Source organism: Mus pahari, chromosome 2 (assembly GCF_900095145.1).
Source record: "Mus pahari chromosome 2, PAHARI_EIJ_v1.1, whole genome shotgun sequence".
Classification (NCBI taxonomy): Eukaryota; Metazoa; Chordata; class Mammalia; order Rodentia; family Muridae; genus Mus; species Mus pahari.
The window spans coordinates 50923639-50939009 of NC_034591.1; the positions used below are offsets into that span (position 1 = coordinate 50923639).

The window sequence follows — 15371 nt, forward strand, 5'->3', positions numbered from 1 at the left end:
CATTTTTGATGTATAACTTATAGGGAAGTATCCCACTCCTGGTACTAAGATTTTCATTTAATAACCCTTGTCTTCTGAGGAAATTATTGTTCACCCACACAGGGAACTGTGTTCAAATACCTTTACTTTCTTAATAGCTCACAAAGTGGTGGAGGATCTTTAATGCATCCTTGGTTTTTTTTTTTTTTTTAATTTTTTTTAAAATTTTTTTTGGTTTTTCGAGACAGGGTTTCTCTGTGTAGCCCTGGCTTTCCTGGAACTCACTTTGTAGACCAGGCTGGACTTGAACTCAGAAATCTGCCTGCCTCTGCCTGCTGGGATTAAACCCGGCGCATCCTTGGTTTTGATGATCCTTGTCTCTTCTCCATCCACCCACTATGACCTGCCCCACTTAAGCCTCCAACCCTGAGCACTCCCTCTCTACTTTCAAATCACATACCAAGATTGGGTTTCTCCCCTTTCAATACTTGAAATTGTTCCTTTATTTGCCTATGGAGTTTTTGATGAGAAGTTTAATGTAATTCTTATCTTTGTTTCTCTGTAGTGGACTTTTCCCCACTCTTTGCGATTTTTTTTTTTCATGACTTTCTCTGTGTTTTTCTACTGTTTGAATATACTGTGCCTATGTGCTAGTTTTTTTTTCAGCTTATTAAGGAGTTGTCCCTATCAAATTGGATTATGGACAAGTCTGTGGAGTATTTTCTTGATTAGTGATTGATTGCCACCATGGGCAAGTGGTCCTGGGTTGTATAAAAAGCCAATAAGCCGAGCAGGCTATGGGGAAAAAGCTAGTATGCGGATTTCCTTCGTGGTTCTTGCCTCTGCCCTTGCTTGAGTTCTTAGTCTGACTCTGAGCTGTACACCCCACCCCTCCCCTGTTTGGATTTGGTCTAGTTTTTATCACAACAATAGAAAAACTTAACCCGTATAGTCTAGATACAGATTTTCTTCCCTTGTTTTCTTTCTATCATTGTTGTTGTTGTATTTGTTTCTTGTTTTTGTCTTATCTTCCTGGATAGATGGTTTGGTATCGTTTCTGGCTTCCAAAACTTCTCAGTCACTGTATTGCCTTACATATTATTTCTGTTGCCATTTTTCTTTTAGTGCAGTTGTGTATTTGTCATAGCTCTTTGATTTCTTGCAGCCCTTGGACACCCCCACACTCTCTCTTTTCCCCTCTTTTCAGCCTAGGAATTTTCTGTTAGAATAATTCCAATCTCAATATTCTTTCTTCAATGTTACCTATCTATCCTATGTATGTACTTACTTCTTTAGAACTCTTAAAGTGATAACCATAGTTATTTAAAGACATTTCATATCTAGTAATTCTAAAATCTGTATTACCTCTGAGTCTGGTTCTAATATGTTGTCTACTCTGAAAAAAAAAAAAAAAAAGATCTTTTAGGGCCTTTCCCCTCTCCACTCCCCCTCTTCCCTTCTTCCCTTTCATGTCCTCTTCTCCCAGTTCTTGTGCAGCCTCTTATGTATTGAGATTACAGGTGTTTGCTGATACTGTGTTCAATTCTAGCATGCTTCCTAGTTGTGAGTTCATTGGTAACTGTCAGTCCAGTTCTTTTTTTATAACATGTCATCCCAAGGAGTTAAACCTATAGCCTCTGTACAACTGTCTGTCTTCCTAAGGTTGTAAGCCTTCATGTGGGGTGCTGGGAATTGAACACTGGTTCTCTGCAAAAACAAGGTCTTTTAACCACTGAGCCATCTCTCCAGCCCTGATTGCTTTTCAGTTGATAGTGTTTGGAAGTATACTAGTCATATATTTTATTTAAAATTTCACAGTTTGGGTTTGTGTGGAATTTTTTTTTTTTTTTTTTTGTGGTTGTGTTGGGATTGTTGGTGGCAGTATGGACTCTGGTTATTATTTTATACATCCTGTTATAAGCTCATGCTACAGACTTTATTTTGTTTCTGTTCTTTTTTTCAGCTTCTCTCATACCTCTAGGCTGGCTCCTTCTTGACCCAGCATTCTTTTTAATGCTTTTAAAAACTTATATTAATTAGAGGCTTTCTGTGCTTCTTTTTATGGTTATATACTATTCTCTTTCAAACCATAAACATTGTATAACTTTGTGGAAGTTCCAGTAATTTTATAATGGTGGATTATTTCCCTTTTTTGACTATTGATATACTTTTTAAGTAATCACTTCAGTTTTCTTTCTTTTTTTAATTCTAGGAACATTTTAGTGGATAAACCAAATGATCAATCTTCCAGATGGTCTTCAGAGAGCAACTACCCTCCCCAGGTAAGATTGCATGTAGCACCTGAGACTATTAGAAGTTGGCGTGGTGGCGCATGCCTTTAATCCCAGCACTCGGGAGACAGAGGCAGGCAGATTTCTGAGTTCGAGGCCAGCCTGGTCTACAAAGTGAGTTCCAGGACAGCCAGGGCTACACAGAGAAACCCTGTGTTGAAAAAAACAAACAAACAAAAAAAGAAGTTGGCATAGATGGGTACTTACTCACTTGCTATCTACTATCTAGAATCCATTGAGAGTTGATTTTTGTCTTCAGGATTGTGAGCTACATTTTCTTTCTGGTCTGTTAAATTTTTATTTTATAGGTAAAAACAATGTGAGATTTGATGAGACACTTTTACTTCCTATTGAAATTTTATTTATATTTTTAATGTATTAATAAGGATGCAAAATTAAGTTGTTTTTGTTTTGTTCTGAAAAAAAAAAAACTTATAAAGAAAATGTCAGAAAAGGACTTGAGTGCTGTTCTGATATAAGCCAGGTTATGTTCCCATTCTGTTATGCTCAAATCATTCTGTGTTAGTCAGATGAACTTTGAATGCTGAGCCTTTTCAGAAAAGTCAACATAGTTTGTTACATTGTTATTGTAATCTTTTAAAAATTATGTTTACTTATGTATGCATGTGTTGAGCGTGGTGAGTATGTGAATGTGGAGATGCAAGAATGAATTATGGGAGTCTGTCCTTCCATTATATGAGTTTTACATGCACCCCCACCTGCTAAGCCGTGGTGCTGGCTTGGTGTGCTATGTTAAGATGGTATACACAGAAGGTGTTATAGCCAGGCGCTAAATACTCCTTTTTTCTGGTAAGTAGTACTGCTACTAAAAGAAATCATTCTTTAATTTTACATGCTTAGGGTGTAGTAGGTACATTTATAATGTCTGTATCCTTGAAGGTGTCATAAAATAGATGGGTAAACAAACAATATAGTAGAGTTCATGGAAGCCTAGTTTCTGCACTTCTTTTCCTTTTTCTTTATTTGTCTGTTGCTGTAGCTATTTGGATCACTTGATAGCTATATACTTCACCTCAAAATGTTATGTATTACCCAAACATGGTGCCGATATATTGGCAGAGTGAAGATTGTACTTTTATTTACTTTGACATTATTACTGGAATTATAATGTTTTACTGTGAATTTCCAATTTTAACTATATTTTAAAGGTAGTAGCATTTAATGTTTTTATATATTTCTTTCTCATTTATTAAAAAAAATTATTTAGTGAGTACTCAAAAGGCACCAAATTAAATATTGGAAGTAGAACTGTGAAATATTTTCTCTGTTCTTGGTGAATCAAGCAAAGCCCTGAATCATTTAGCATTCCATCTGTTGAATCCTTGGATAAAAGAAACCTAAAGTTTTGTAATTAAGTAAACTTACTTTAATTTTGAAATAGATAACATGTATTCAGTATGTCTTAGTTGTAACTGTGACACAAATCTGAGATTCTTTGTGGCTAGTATCAAGGGACATGAACAATTTAGTTTTATTTACTGGACAGAATGGACACAGTTTTGATGTAAAGATAAATAGCAAGAAGTTTTACATTGTTAGTGGTTGGTAGTTGTAAAACTTGTTTTTGACTCCTGGTTTGAAGACTATGGAAAGGACTTGATTTAAAGCTGTAAGTGTGCTTAAGGTTTATGAAAGCTAGCACCTTAAAACAGCACATATATATGGCTTATTTGTTTCAAAGTAATTACTTTAAGATTAATCTTGGGAACACAGTTATGAGGTCAGAGACTGTGTGATACCTATTAGGGTTACCCATAAAGCGGCACCACTTATCTCCATGACTAAATGTCACACACTCCTAGCTGAACCAAGACTAGCTAAGGCAGGGAAACACTGAACACCAACCCAGATATTCATTCAGTGCAGGAATGCCAGAAACTCATTTTAGTACTTAGGCACCCACTTGCAGAGGCTTTGGTATGTCATGCCAAAACCAGAACTAGAGCCTGATCTGGATCCAGAGCCAGAGTCAAAACAAGATTTAGACCCAGATACTGATCCAGGATAGTCCTCAGGTACAGAGGGCAGGAAGAAGGCTCCCCGTCGGGGAGGAGCTGCCAGCTGCAAGACAGCCTTCTGGGAAGTAGGAAAGCAGTGTGAGAGAAGCCGGGTGGAACTCAGCAGTCAGGAAAGCCTACCCTGGCAGGGTCTGTTGTTGTAGTGAGTAGTTTACTCTCAGAAGAGGACTGAGGGTAGAACTTGATTTCGCAAACAATATTTTAATAGTGGAAAATGACACCTCAACCATACTGCTACCCAGTCCTTCCAAGAAAATACAGATAGTGCCATTGAAAAAAAGAAAGGTGACCCTAAAACAGCAGTGACAACCAACTGTTGAATTCCTGATGCGTAAGTCCCAATGCAAAAACAATAGGTAACATGAAAAACAAATTACCCTCCCATTACAATTCCAGCATAATGACCACCACTGGGAAAGACAGCCTAGTCTGAAGACACAGTTTTGGTGTAAAGATAAATAGCAAGAAGTTTTACATTGTTAGTGGTTGGTAGTTGTAAAACTTGTTTTTGACTCCTGGTTTGAAGACTATGGAAAGGACTTGATTTAAAGCTGTAAGTGTGCTTAAGGTTTATGAAAGCTAGCACCTTAAAACAGCACATATATATGGCTTACTTGTTTCAAAGTCATTACTTTAAGATTAATCTTGGGAACACAGTTATGAGGTCAGAGACTGTGTAATACCTATTAGGTAGGTATCATGGGACACTTCATACACTACTGCATACTTCATACACTACTACATACACTACTGCAGCCTGGCCAGACCTCCTGCTTGTACAGTAGTGGCACAAATGAGATGAGGTAACCCTTAGAAAGAAAGATTCCTGATTGGATTTAAGGCATGCTTCACAAATTGGAACCCAGGTATGACACTGTTATCAGGGTCAAGAACCTGTGGCTAGATAGGGTATAGGTCCTAGGAAAGAATCTATTACTATTACTCTGCTAAGTGGATATAGTATTAAATCGACTCCCAATGATTTCTTATAGATTAGTACATCTGTCATCTAACCTATACTTTTTGTACTAAATGGTGATAAATTCAAAGACCTACAATGGTCAGGGTGCAAAGAGGCTGAGGAATGCTCCCCTTAATGGGATATCTGTTTCATACCCCCTTCTCTCGAGGCTCAGAGATGATTTGGGAGGAGAGGACAGACAGAGGCAGTAGATGACTGAAAGGAAAGTGGGTTTTCTGGGCACAGCAAGATAGTTGCTCATATGAATTCACAGCAGTCATAATAGCATACAGAAGTCCTGTGTAGGCACAGGTCAGACCATATAGCAACAAGGAAATGAGAGGTGGTCATCAAGTCCTACCCCTAGCTAAGACAGTTGATAGTTGCTGTAAAAGGAACAGTCATTTTTCTTTGTTTAAAATTTTATTTTAGAACATAAAAGAAATCTTAACAATTATAGGAAAATATAAATAATCTCCTGTATTCTGTTTGATCATAAGGAAAGAAAAAACTACAAACCAACAGTAAGAATGACTATAGAATGTATATAAACTTATGGAGGTTTACTAGCACACTATCAAAGAGAAATAAAAGCGTTTAAAATCAAGTAAAAATGACACGTAACATAACAAAGCCCATGGGAAAAAATGAAAGTAATCCTAAGAGAAGAGTGGAACTCTTAGTACCAACATTGGAAGTGAGAAAGGTCTCAACATTTAATGCTACATGTCAGGGCCATAGAAAAATAAGAACAAGCTGGGCAATGGTGGCGCAGGCCTTTAATTTTCATACTCAAGAGGCAGAGGCAGGAGGATCTCTGGGTTCGAGGCCAGCCTGGTCTGCAGAGTGAGTTCCAGGAGAGCCAGGGCTACACAGAGAGGCTTTGTCTCAAAAAAAATACAACAGCAACAACAACAACAACAAAAAAACCCCAAACCACAACAACACAAAAGAAACAAGAAAAACTCCAATCAGTAGATAAAAAGAAATGATTAAGGAGATGGAGACATGGCTCAGTGGTAAGAGTACTTGGTGTGTAAGCATAAAGATCTGGGTTCAGATCTCTGCACCCACCTATGGTCCGAGGAGCCAGGGACAAGAGGACTGTTAGGGTTTGTTGAAGGCAAGCCTGGCTGGAAAAACAAACAAACAAACAAACAAGAAAAGAACTTAAGGTTCAAGGAGTTGTATTATTTAAATAAATCCCATCTGCGGGCGTTTCGCTACTGGCTCCAAGTTTATGCTCCTGAATGAAAGACACACACACAGCCTTTATATTTTGATATGTCTTAAAAAGTGCAGTAGCTGGGCCACTTCTCAAATTCCATGTGGTTAATCCACCTTCCGCTAATAATCCTGAGTTATCAGCTACCTAATTCTATCTACCTTGGGTGCTCTGGACCCAGCTGAACAGCCTTCCGGGCCACACTCTCCAGGCTCCTTCACATGGCTGTTATGTCTCCCTGTCCTCCACTCTTCTCAGGCATGACTTCTCCTCCCCTCCACTTCTCCTGGCATGGCAGGTCCCCCCAATCCAGGGGCCCATTCCAAACCAGGGAATTCTCAAATCCCGTCCCTGTCTTCCCTGCCCAGCCATTGGCTGCTGGCATCTTTATTTACCAGTCAGTACCTCAGTACCAATTGGGGTCAAGATCCCTCAGTGTCTTTTGTGGACTCAAATTAACATCAGAATACAAGCAGCATTAGGCCGTGCCCACTATGGGGAGTGACCTGGATTCAAAGGAATAACAAGAAAATAATGGAAGAGGTCACCCAACACCATCTTTTAGCCTTTATATACTACTTCCTCATATACACAAATAAATACATAAATAAAAACATTTAGAGTAGAAATTAATGAAAAACAAAAAAGGTAGTACAAAACAAAAATCACCAAAACAGAGAGCGACTGGCAGACCTCAGAGCTTCCAAGGCAGCCTGATTTACATACTGAGTGCCAGGCCAACCAGGGCTACTTAGTGAGACCCTATCTCAAAACCCAGCATACATATGTATATACTTGTGTTCTATTACATTGGGAAATCTAAAAGGAATGATGTATTTCTAGGTTCAAATAACCCACCAAAATTAGACTATGGTGAAATAATTTAAATGCTTCTGTAACAAGCCAAGAGATTGAATTAATAATAATAAAAAATTCTAACTAGAAAAATATAGTTCCTGTTGGATTCACTGGTGAGTTTTGCCACACCTCCAAAGAACTAAAAGTAATTCTTCTGAAATTCTTTCATAAAATAGGAAATAAAGAAACATTACCAAAAACTTAATTATAAAGGCAGCATTACTCATATCAAAATTCTGTAATCGCACAATTAGATCTAATTATGTGTAACTGCAAAATTTCTCAGCAAGGGCTGGTGAGATGGCTCAGCGGTTAAGAGCACTGACTGTTCTTCTGAAGGTTCTGAGTTCAAATCCCAGCAACCACATGGTGGCTCACAACCACCTGTAATGGGCTCTGATGCCCTCTTCTGGTGGTCTAAAGACAGCTACAGTGTACTTACATATAACAATAAATAAACCTCATATACATAAGAAAGAAATAAATAAATCTTTAAAAAATTTTCTCAGCAAAGTACTCAGAAACTGAATATAGGAGCCCATGAAAAGGATCATCATTTGATCAAGCTTGGCTTTAGTCCAGAGATACTGGAGGGGTTCAACATTCAGAAATCAAGAAATGTAATATGTCATATGAATGGACTCATGACCATAATTGCACAGTTGTTGCAATGGATGATAACATTTTTGATATCATACAACTTGTTTTCATGATAAAAATCCTAAAGTGGGAGCTGAAGATAGGGTTCAGTGGTTCAGAGTGTTAGCTGTATTTCTGGAGGATATGGGTTCAATTCCCAGTACCCACATGGTAATTCAAAACCTTCTAGAGCTCTAGTTGTTGGGGGTGGGGGTATCACCTGTTTCTGGCCTTCACTGGCACCAGCAATACTTTTAGTGCATGCAGGCAAACACTCAAGGAATTGGGAGTAGAAAGAACATATCTTAACATTATAAAAGCTATATATAACAAATCTATAGCCAACATTATACTAAATGGGACAGACCTCAAAGGATTTCTACTAAAATCAAAGAGGATAAAGATGTTTGTTTTCTTCAGTTATTCAGTACAATTCTGGGATTCTTAACTAGAGGGGCAAGACTAGAGAAACACAAGGCATAAAACTAGGATAGATTTGCAGATGATAAGATTCTATGTATACGATTCTACAAACTTAAACAAAACTCTCAGAACTGACAGATACTTTAAGCAAAGTGGCAGGCTACAAAATCAGTAGTAGTCTTTTATACCAGCAGCATGATGAGAAAGAGCTTAGAGGAACAGTCCTTTCACAGTTCACACCCATATCCTTGAGCTGAATCTAACCAGGGATGTGAAAGGCATGGAAAACATTAAAACATTCAAGAGAGAAACTGATAAAGTCACTAGAAGATAAGACCTCCTGTGTTCCTGGGTTAGGAGAATGGTGGACATGACTGTCTTAACAACAGTGTCTACAGGATTGAGCAGAATCCCAATAAAAAAGCTAATACCATCCTTAACAGAAATAGAAAAAGCAAACTTAAAAATTTATTTGGAAACACAAAAGAATTCCAGTATCCAAATCAGTCCTGTGTTGTCTGTCCACTCCCCTCCACACACACCCCAGAAAGAAAGAAACTGATCAAGCAGAAGTATCAACATATCTGATTTCATGATGTATTGTAGAGCCAAAGCTTAGCATGATACTGCGTAATGAGAAATGTAGATCAGTGGAGCAGCGTAGACTATCTAGATAGAAATCCATGCTGCTACAGTCACCTAGGTTTTCACAGAAGTGTTAAAAATTCTTACTGGAGTAGAGATAGACCCTTTAACAAGGTATCTGGCAAAACTGGTTATCTGCATGTGAAACTTTATGGTGTGTTTTTCTGATGTTCTACCTGAGAATCCCTAGTTAAATCCAAGTTTTAATCTAAATTATGTCTAAATATTTTAGTCTAAAAATGAATTTTGATCAGTTTTGATTAATCTTAAGTGTATTGTGTGTGTGTGTGTGTGTGTGTGTGTGTAATTATGCAATGAGATTTTGATCTGCCAATTTCATTCCATGGGAATGGGTGGTTGCTATTTTTTAATTTTAATCGTGTTCTATTTGGTTAGTGCTAGTCTGGTGTGTCTTTAGTTCAGTATCATTCACTGATAAGAACTTACATCCCTAGGCTTCTTTCAGTCTGTTTTCAGCACTCAGGAGAATATAGTTGGCGGTCTCTGTTGGGTGAAGAATAGAACAGTCATTATTAGGGTGCTGTAATATTATTCTGTTAGCTTTAAAGCAAAATAAAACAAAAAGTCTTTAAACTTGCCATCCTAAAATGGAGCTTTCTTATTATTCTGTTAGCTGTCAAAAGTTCTAATATCTAAGGTTGTTTTAAGCAGAGGGTATAGTTTGATTTCTTCTTTCTGTCTTTTTCCCTCAGTACTTGATTCTGAAGCTTGAAAGGCCTGCAATCGTTCAGAATATTACATTTGGAAAATATGAGAAAACTCATGTCTGCAATTTGAAGAAATTCAAAGTTTTTGGTGGAATGAATGAAGAAAATATGACAGAGCTATTGTCCAGGTGGGTTTGGCTGTGGGGTAGAAAGGACTGTCTTTGAGACATACAGTAGAGCTCATACTTTCTTCATAGCTGAATCTTTGTGCCTTTTTCTACGAAGTAAAGAACCCTTTTCTGGTTTTATTCCTAGTACCTTTGGTAACACTTTGGCTTAAGTTGGTAGGTTTTTGTTTGTGTGTGTGTGTTTTTAAACTACCAGATACTAGTTAAAATTGTCAAATAATGGAGAAAGAATCAAATATTTGTTTCTTTTTTTTCCTACTCATAATTTTGATTTGTCAATAACTTTAGAAATACTTTCTACTTTAATGAAAATCTCTGATACTGCTAAAGGCCTGGATTCAGTTCCCACAATTTCCAAAACAAACAAACTATTCATTTGTGGGTAGAAGGACAAAAGCCATGGCTATTGGAAAAATACAACCCTAACTGAAAACATGAATTACCTAGCCCAGAAATAGTACTCTAAGATTTAACTGTTAGAGATGCAAAAGGAGAAGTGTCAGTAACTGGGAACAGAGCATGACAGCATGTCTTGCAGTCTGGAAAGAGCACCATAACCTGGAATTCTAGAACAGTTACATCCCAAGTGTGAGGAAAGTCATATAGTAGAAACAAGCCATGCGACTTGGAATGTGTTTGTGACATAGTTACCCCATTAAGAAAATACTTCACTTGCATAAGTACTACTTTTATACTCTGATTTAAGTCGTACAAGTATTTTAGGGTATAAGGTGGTCTGATGGTAAGGGATTTTCCTGTAAACACATGCATCAACCTTGATTAAATAAGAGGGGGGTGATATGGGTTAGTTTTTATTTAGGTTAAAGAAGATTCTATTAAATCAGCAGAACAAGATTGCCTTTGAAAATTTGTGGATGATAAAAAGGTAATTTAATTCCTTGACAAATTCTAATATTGGCCTGTTGCAGTTGTTAGATATGACTGACTTGTTTTTAATTCTTTTCCAACTATTTGAAAAATTTTAAGATTAACTTACACATTAAAGATAGCCACACATTTTCATACAGCTAGCCACAGTCTCCGGTTCATGTGGAACATTCTTCACTTGCTTTTGTATAGTTTTAAGAAATATAATATTGCAATTGATTTGGATGTGCACATTCTGACCAGTTTCCCTTTTCAGCCACTTGTTTATATTGTCTTGAATATACAATGTGAGCACTGGCATAAGCTTAACATTTGAGTATAGGATTAGTGTGGTTTAGTGTGTTTACTAAATTATGAAATCATGTTTGATAACATGCATGTTTTTTCTCTCTCCTACCACCCAACAGTGGCCTGAAGAATGATTATAACAAAGAGACATTTACCTTGAAACATAAAATTGATGAACAGATGTTCCCTTGTCGATTCATTAAAATTGGTAAGGTTTTAGTGTTTTTGAATTAAAACTGTTTTTTTAATGTCTTTGGTTCATAGACTCTAGTGTGTGGATGAGGTTTTATAGGCCCCTATGTTTTAGTCTTTAAATTAGTTTGTGGTTATTTTGCACTGGTTTTGACTGCTTTTGTGCCTCAAAGGCAGAGATGCATAGTTGAAAGAGATCACAGAGCCCAGCAAGGCGAAGAGGTTCCTGTTGGCCCTTTATAGAACGGCTTGCTGACAGTTGCTTTATGAACCGGTTCTTAAGTGACAGTTAACTTCCTGAGGCTATTTCCCAGGTGTTTTCTCACTTGGAAGGGTTCTTACAGGGTTTTGTGGGGTGTAGTTACCTAGTTACCTTAATTATTCATGGAGGCTTGTCATCTATTCTAGAGCTATCAGCTGAAACCAAACCCTGATGAGTTTTGCAAGCACTGTAATGTGATTATTTGCTTTGTTCTTGTTTCACCTTTTACATGAAATGTTGGTTAAACTGACTTAGTCCATCTTGTGGTTCAGATTTGCAAACCACAGTTCAGAAACACTGTCTTAAAGCATATATTTATCATCCAGGGTTCCAGCTTGTGATGGTGCTTGCAGTCCATCCTTCGCAGGTTCTTCTGCGAGCTTTTAGATTCAGTATTAGGAGGGCAGGGATGTTGAGGACTGAGTCTTTGGATTTCCATTTTTGCCTCACCTTTAGAAGTATTTTATTAAAATTAGAATCAAAGAAGTCAAATTTATTAATGAAGAACAATAATTAATGTCAGTCCCACACATTGAAAAACATTGATTTATTAAAATCCTTTAAGCACTTGTGTTATAGTCTAATTTCTTCTGTGTACCTTACCTAGTAGTTGAAAAGAAATATTGGATAGCCAGTCAAGTCTTTTAAAATTTCAGTTAGACAACTATGTCATCTTCAGGTGATCAGTAATTTTCTTTTTTTAAAAAATTAGTTTTTAATTACTTTATCCATATGTTTTTACCTGCATTTATGTGTGTGTGCCATGCACTATATGCCTAATGCAAGAGGAGGTCAGAAGAGGGCATCAGATCCCATGGAATTGGAATTATGTATGCATGGTTGTGAGCTGCTGTGTGAGTCCTGGGAACTGAACCTGGTTCTCCTGGAAGAGCAGCAAGTACTTTTAACTGCTGAGCCATCTCTTTAGCCCCCACCCCCACCTCTATGGTACTTTTTAAGACATCTAGTATACCCTGCACGTATATAGCAGATGTGCAGCTTGGTCTTTATGTGGGTCCTGAACAACTGGAGCTGCAGCTGTCCCGAAAGCTGTTGCCTGGATGAGGGATATGATCTACTAGCTGGGCTGCCTTGTCTAGCCTCAGTGGGAGAGAAAGTGCCCAGCCTGGCAGAGACTTGAAGTGCCAGGGCTGGGGTGTGGGGGATGATACCCAGGGCGGGGCCTAACCGCTAAGAGGAGAAGGGGGCATGTGGGAGGGGCTGACTGGGAGGGAGGTAGTGAGCGGGATGTAAAGTAAAAAGTAAAAATAAATGAAAAAAAAGACATCTAGTGTAGTATTGAATTAGTAGAGGAATTGGCTTCTTTGTCTTGTTCTGACTTGAGTACGAGTACTTAATATTTCCTTGGGTTTATGTTTAAGGCTTAAGATGAATTTTTAAAGTAATTAAGCACATATTTTTTCCTTTTAGCTTTTGCTAAGGTGGTAAATTACATCACTGTATCTCTTTTTATTGAATCATCCTTGAATGAAATCTGGTTTCTTACAAAGAAAACCTGAGATTTTTTTTTTTTGTTGTTACATCTTTCCTACTATTTGGATATGTCTTCAAAGCTGATATTGCCTTTAAAAAATTTTTCCTTTGCCTTTAAAGATTCTCCCTTTGGCTTTATTTTCAAGGTTCTATATTGATATATTGATACATAATTGAAATTTACATTCTATACTTGGATATAGGTTAAAAATATTATCTGCTATATGTAGAGCCAGTATATATCACCTCTGTTATATTACCTAGTTCTGGTTTTGTTTATTTAGGAGTAGATGTATCATGACTTTGAACTTACAGTACAGTTTTTATTAACTAAGAAAATATGATGGCATCAGTCAGATTTGTTTTTTAACATCACAAGCCATCTTTTAAAAATTAAACACTTGTTTTTAAGATGCATTTGCTAAAAACAGTAATATGAGAGGAGTTTCACTGTAGTCTAGAAACTCTTGTTCTTCTTACATAGTCTCCTGAGGGCTAGAAATCTAGGTGTGTGGCATGTGTATAATAATTTTGATGAATACGTTTGCACTGGCTGGCTTTGTGTGTCAACTTGACACAAGCTGGAGTTATCACAGAGAAAGGAGCTTCAGTTGAGGAAATGCCTCCATGAGATCCAGCTGTAAGGCATTTTCTCAGTTAGTGATTGGGGGGGGGGGGCATTGTGGGTGGTGCCATCCCTGGGCTGGTAGTCTTAGGTTCTATAAGAAAACAAGCTGAGCAAGCCAGGGGAAGCAAGCCAGTAAGTAACGTCCTTCAATGGCCTGTGCCCCTGCTTCCAGTTCCATGAGTTCCAGTTCTGACTTTCTTTGGTGATGAACAGCAGTGTGGAAGTGTAAGCTGAATAAACCCTTTCCTCCCCAACTTGCTTCTTGGTCATGATGTTTGTGCAGGACTAGAAACCCTAAGACAAAATTCATATAGACTCAAACATTAGTATCTTTGCTTTATTTGAATCATACTAATTTTCCCCTTCTTTTTGCTTTTCCTCAAAGTTCCACTTTTGTCCTGGGGGCCCAGCTTTAACTTTAGCATCTGGTATGTTGAACTTAGTGGCATTGATGATCCTGATATCGTGCAGCCCTGTTTGAACTGGTACAGCAAGGTAGGACCGTGCTTTAAAATTAGACCTTGATACCTATTGAGGGAGAAATGTGCCAATTTCTTTATTGTGACCAGTTCAAAATGTTGATAATAGTAAAAACTGAATAATCAACTAACATTTAAACATTGTGGTCTGTCAGCTGCTCAGCAGTCTTAACTCATTTAAATTATTACTATTCTACAAAAAGTAATTATCAATCCTCATAGGAATGGAGCAGAGAGGTATACGTGCTTGGGCCAGTCTGTGGGCTCAGGCAGTGACTCCACAGTTTGCTGTTATCTCATTATATTTACTTAGCCCTCAATTTTATTTTTTAATATAAAGTAATATGAATATTTTGAATACATTTTTAGTGGGTTACTTTTATAGCCTGATAGAAAATTTTATGTTTGACCATGATTGAAATGCCTAAAGTCAGCATGCTAGCTAGATGTCATTCACACTACTAGAACTGCTGTTACATGCATTATAAGAAGCCAGGTCCAAAGGCAGAAAGAAGTCAAATCAGCGGGATACAGAATCGCTTTGATTATTTGATGGGTTTGCGTATTGACAATTATATTGTTTAAGGAGTTGGTATTTGATAACCTTGTATTAGTTGAGAAGTGAGGTGACTCTAAATTGGCTGTTTTTCAAGTTTTTTGGTGGTATATTTTTTATTCAGGGGTAATGTTTATCAGTAAATCTTTGTCATACAGTGTTTTATGTAATTGGTTTTCTTAATTCTCATTGTAAAGTGATATGCTTAGAAAATTTGATGTCATTTCAGCACATAGTTTTAGCTTGTTTGTTTTAAATCACTTTTCTGAGCTTACTAATTTCTAGCATTCACCCTGTTAAAGTGTTTTGTAAACTGAGTGCTGACTTTCAAATTCATACTGTTCTTTATCTCAGTATCTGCATTGGGATGTTAATAATAGTTGATGTCCTGGGAATTGTTAAATGTACATCCTTAAGGAATTTTTAATATAGAATTTTTTTGTTGTTTTGTTTTTTGAGATAGAGTTTCTCTGTGTAGCCTTGGCTGTCCTGGAACTTGCTCTATAGTCCAGGCTGTCCTCAAACTCACAGAGATCTCAGAGACCTGCCTGCCTCTGCTTCCTAATGCCTGGCATTCAAGACGCTTGCTGTCACTGCCTGGCAGCTTTTTGCCTTTTCTTCTCCTTCTCCTCCTCCTCCTCCTCCTCCTCCTCCTCCTCCTCCTCCTC

At 37.5% G+C, this 15371-nt stretch overlaps 1 protein-coding gene across 1 annotated transcript in view; it reads left to right on the top strand.

The window, feature by feature from the left end:
* The window catches only part of Mkln1 (muskelin 1), a 109882-nt gene that overhangs the window by 18571 nt on the left and 75940 nt on the right, over positions 1-15371 (top strand). The window contains exons 2-5 of the mRNA XM_021191194.2: positions 2192-2261; positions 9774-9916; positions 11212-11300; positions 14054-14163. Coding sequence (XP_021046853.1) covers positions 2192-2261; positions 9774-9916; positions 11212-11300; positions 14054-14163 — 412 coding nt within the window. The remainder of the gene's footprint in view (positions 1-2191; positions 2262-9773; positions 9917-11211; positions 11301-14053; positions 14164-15371) is intronic.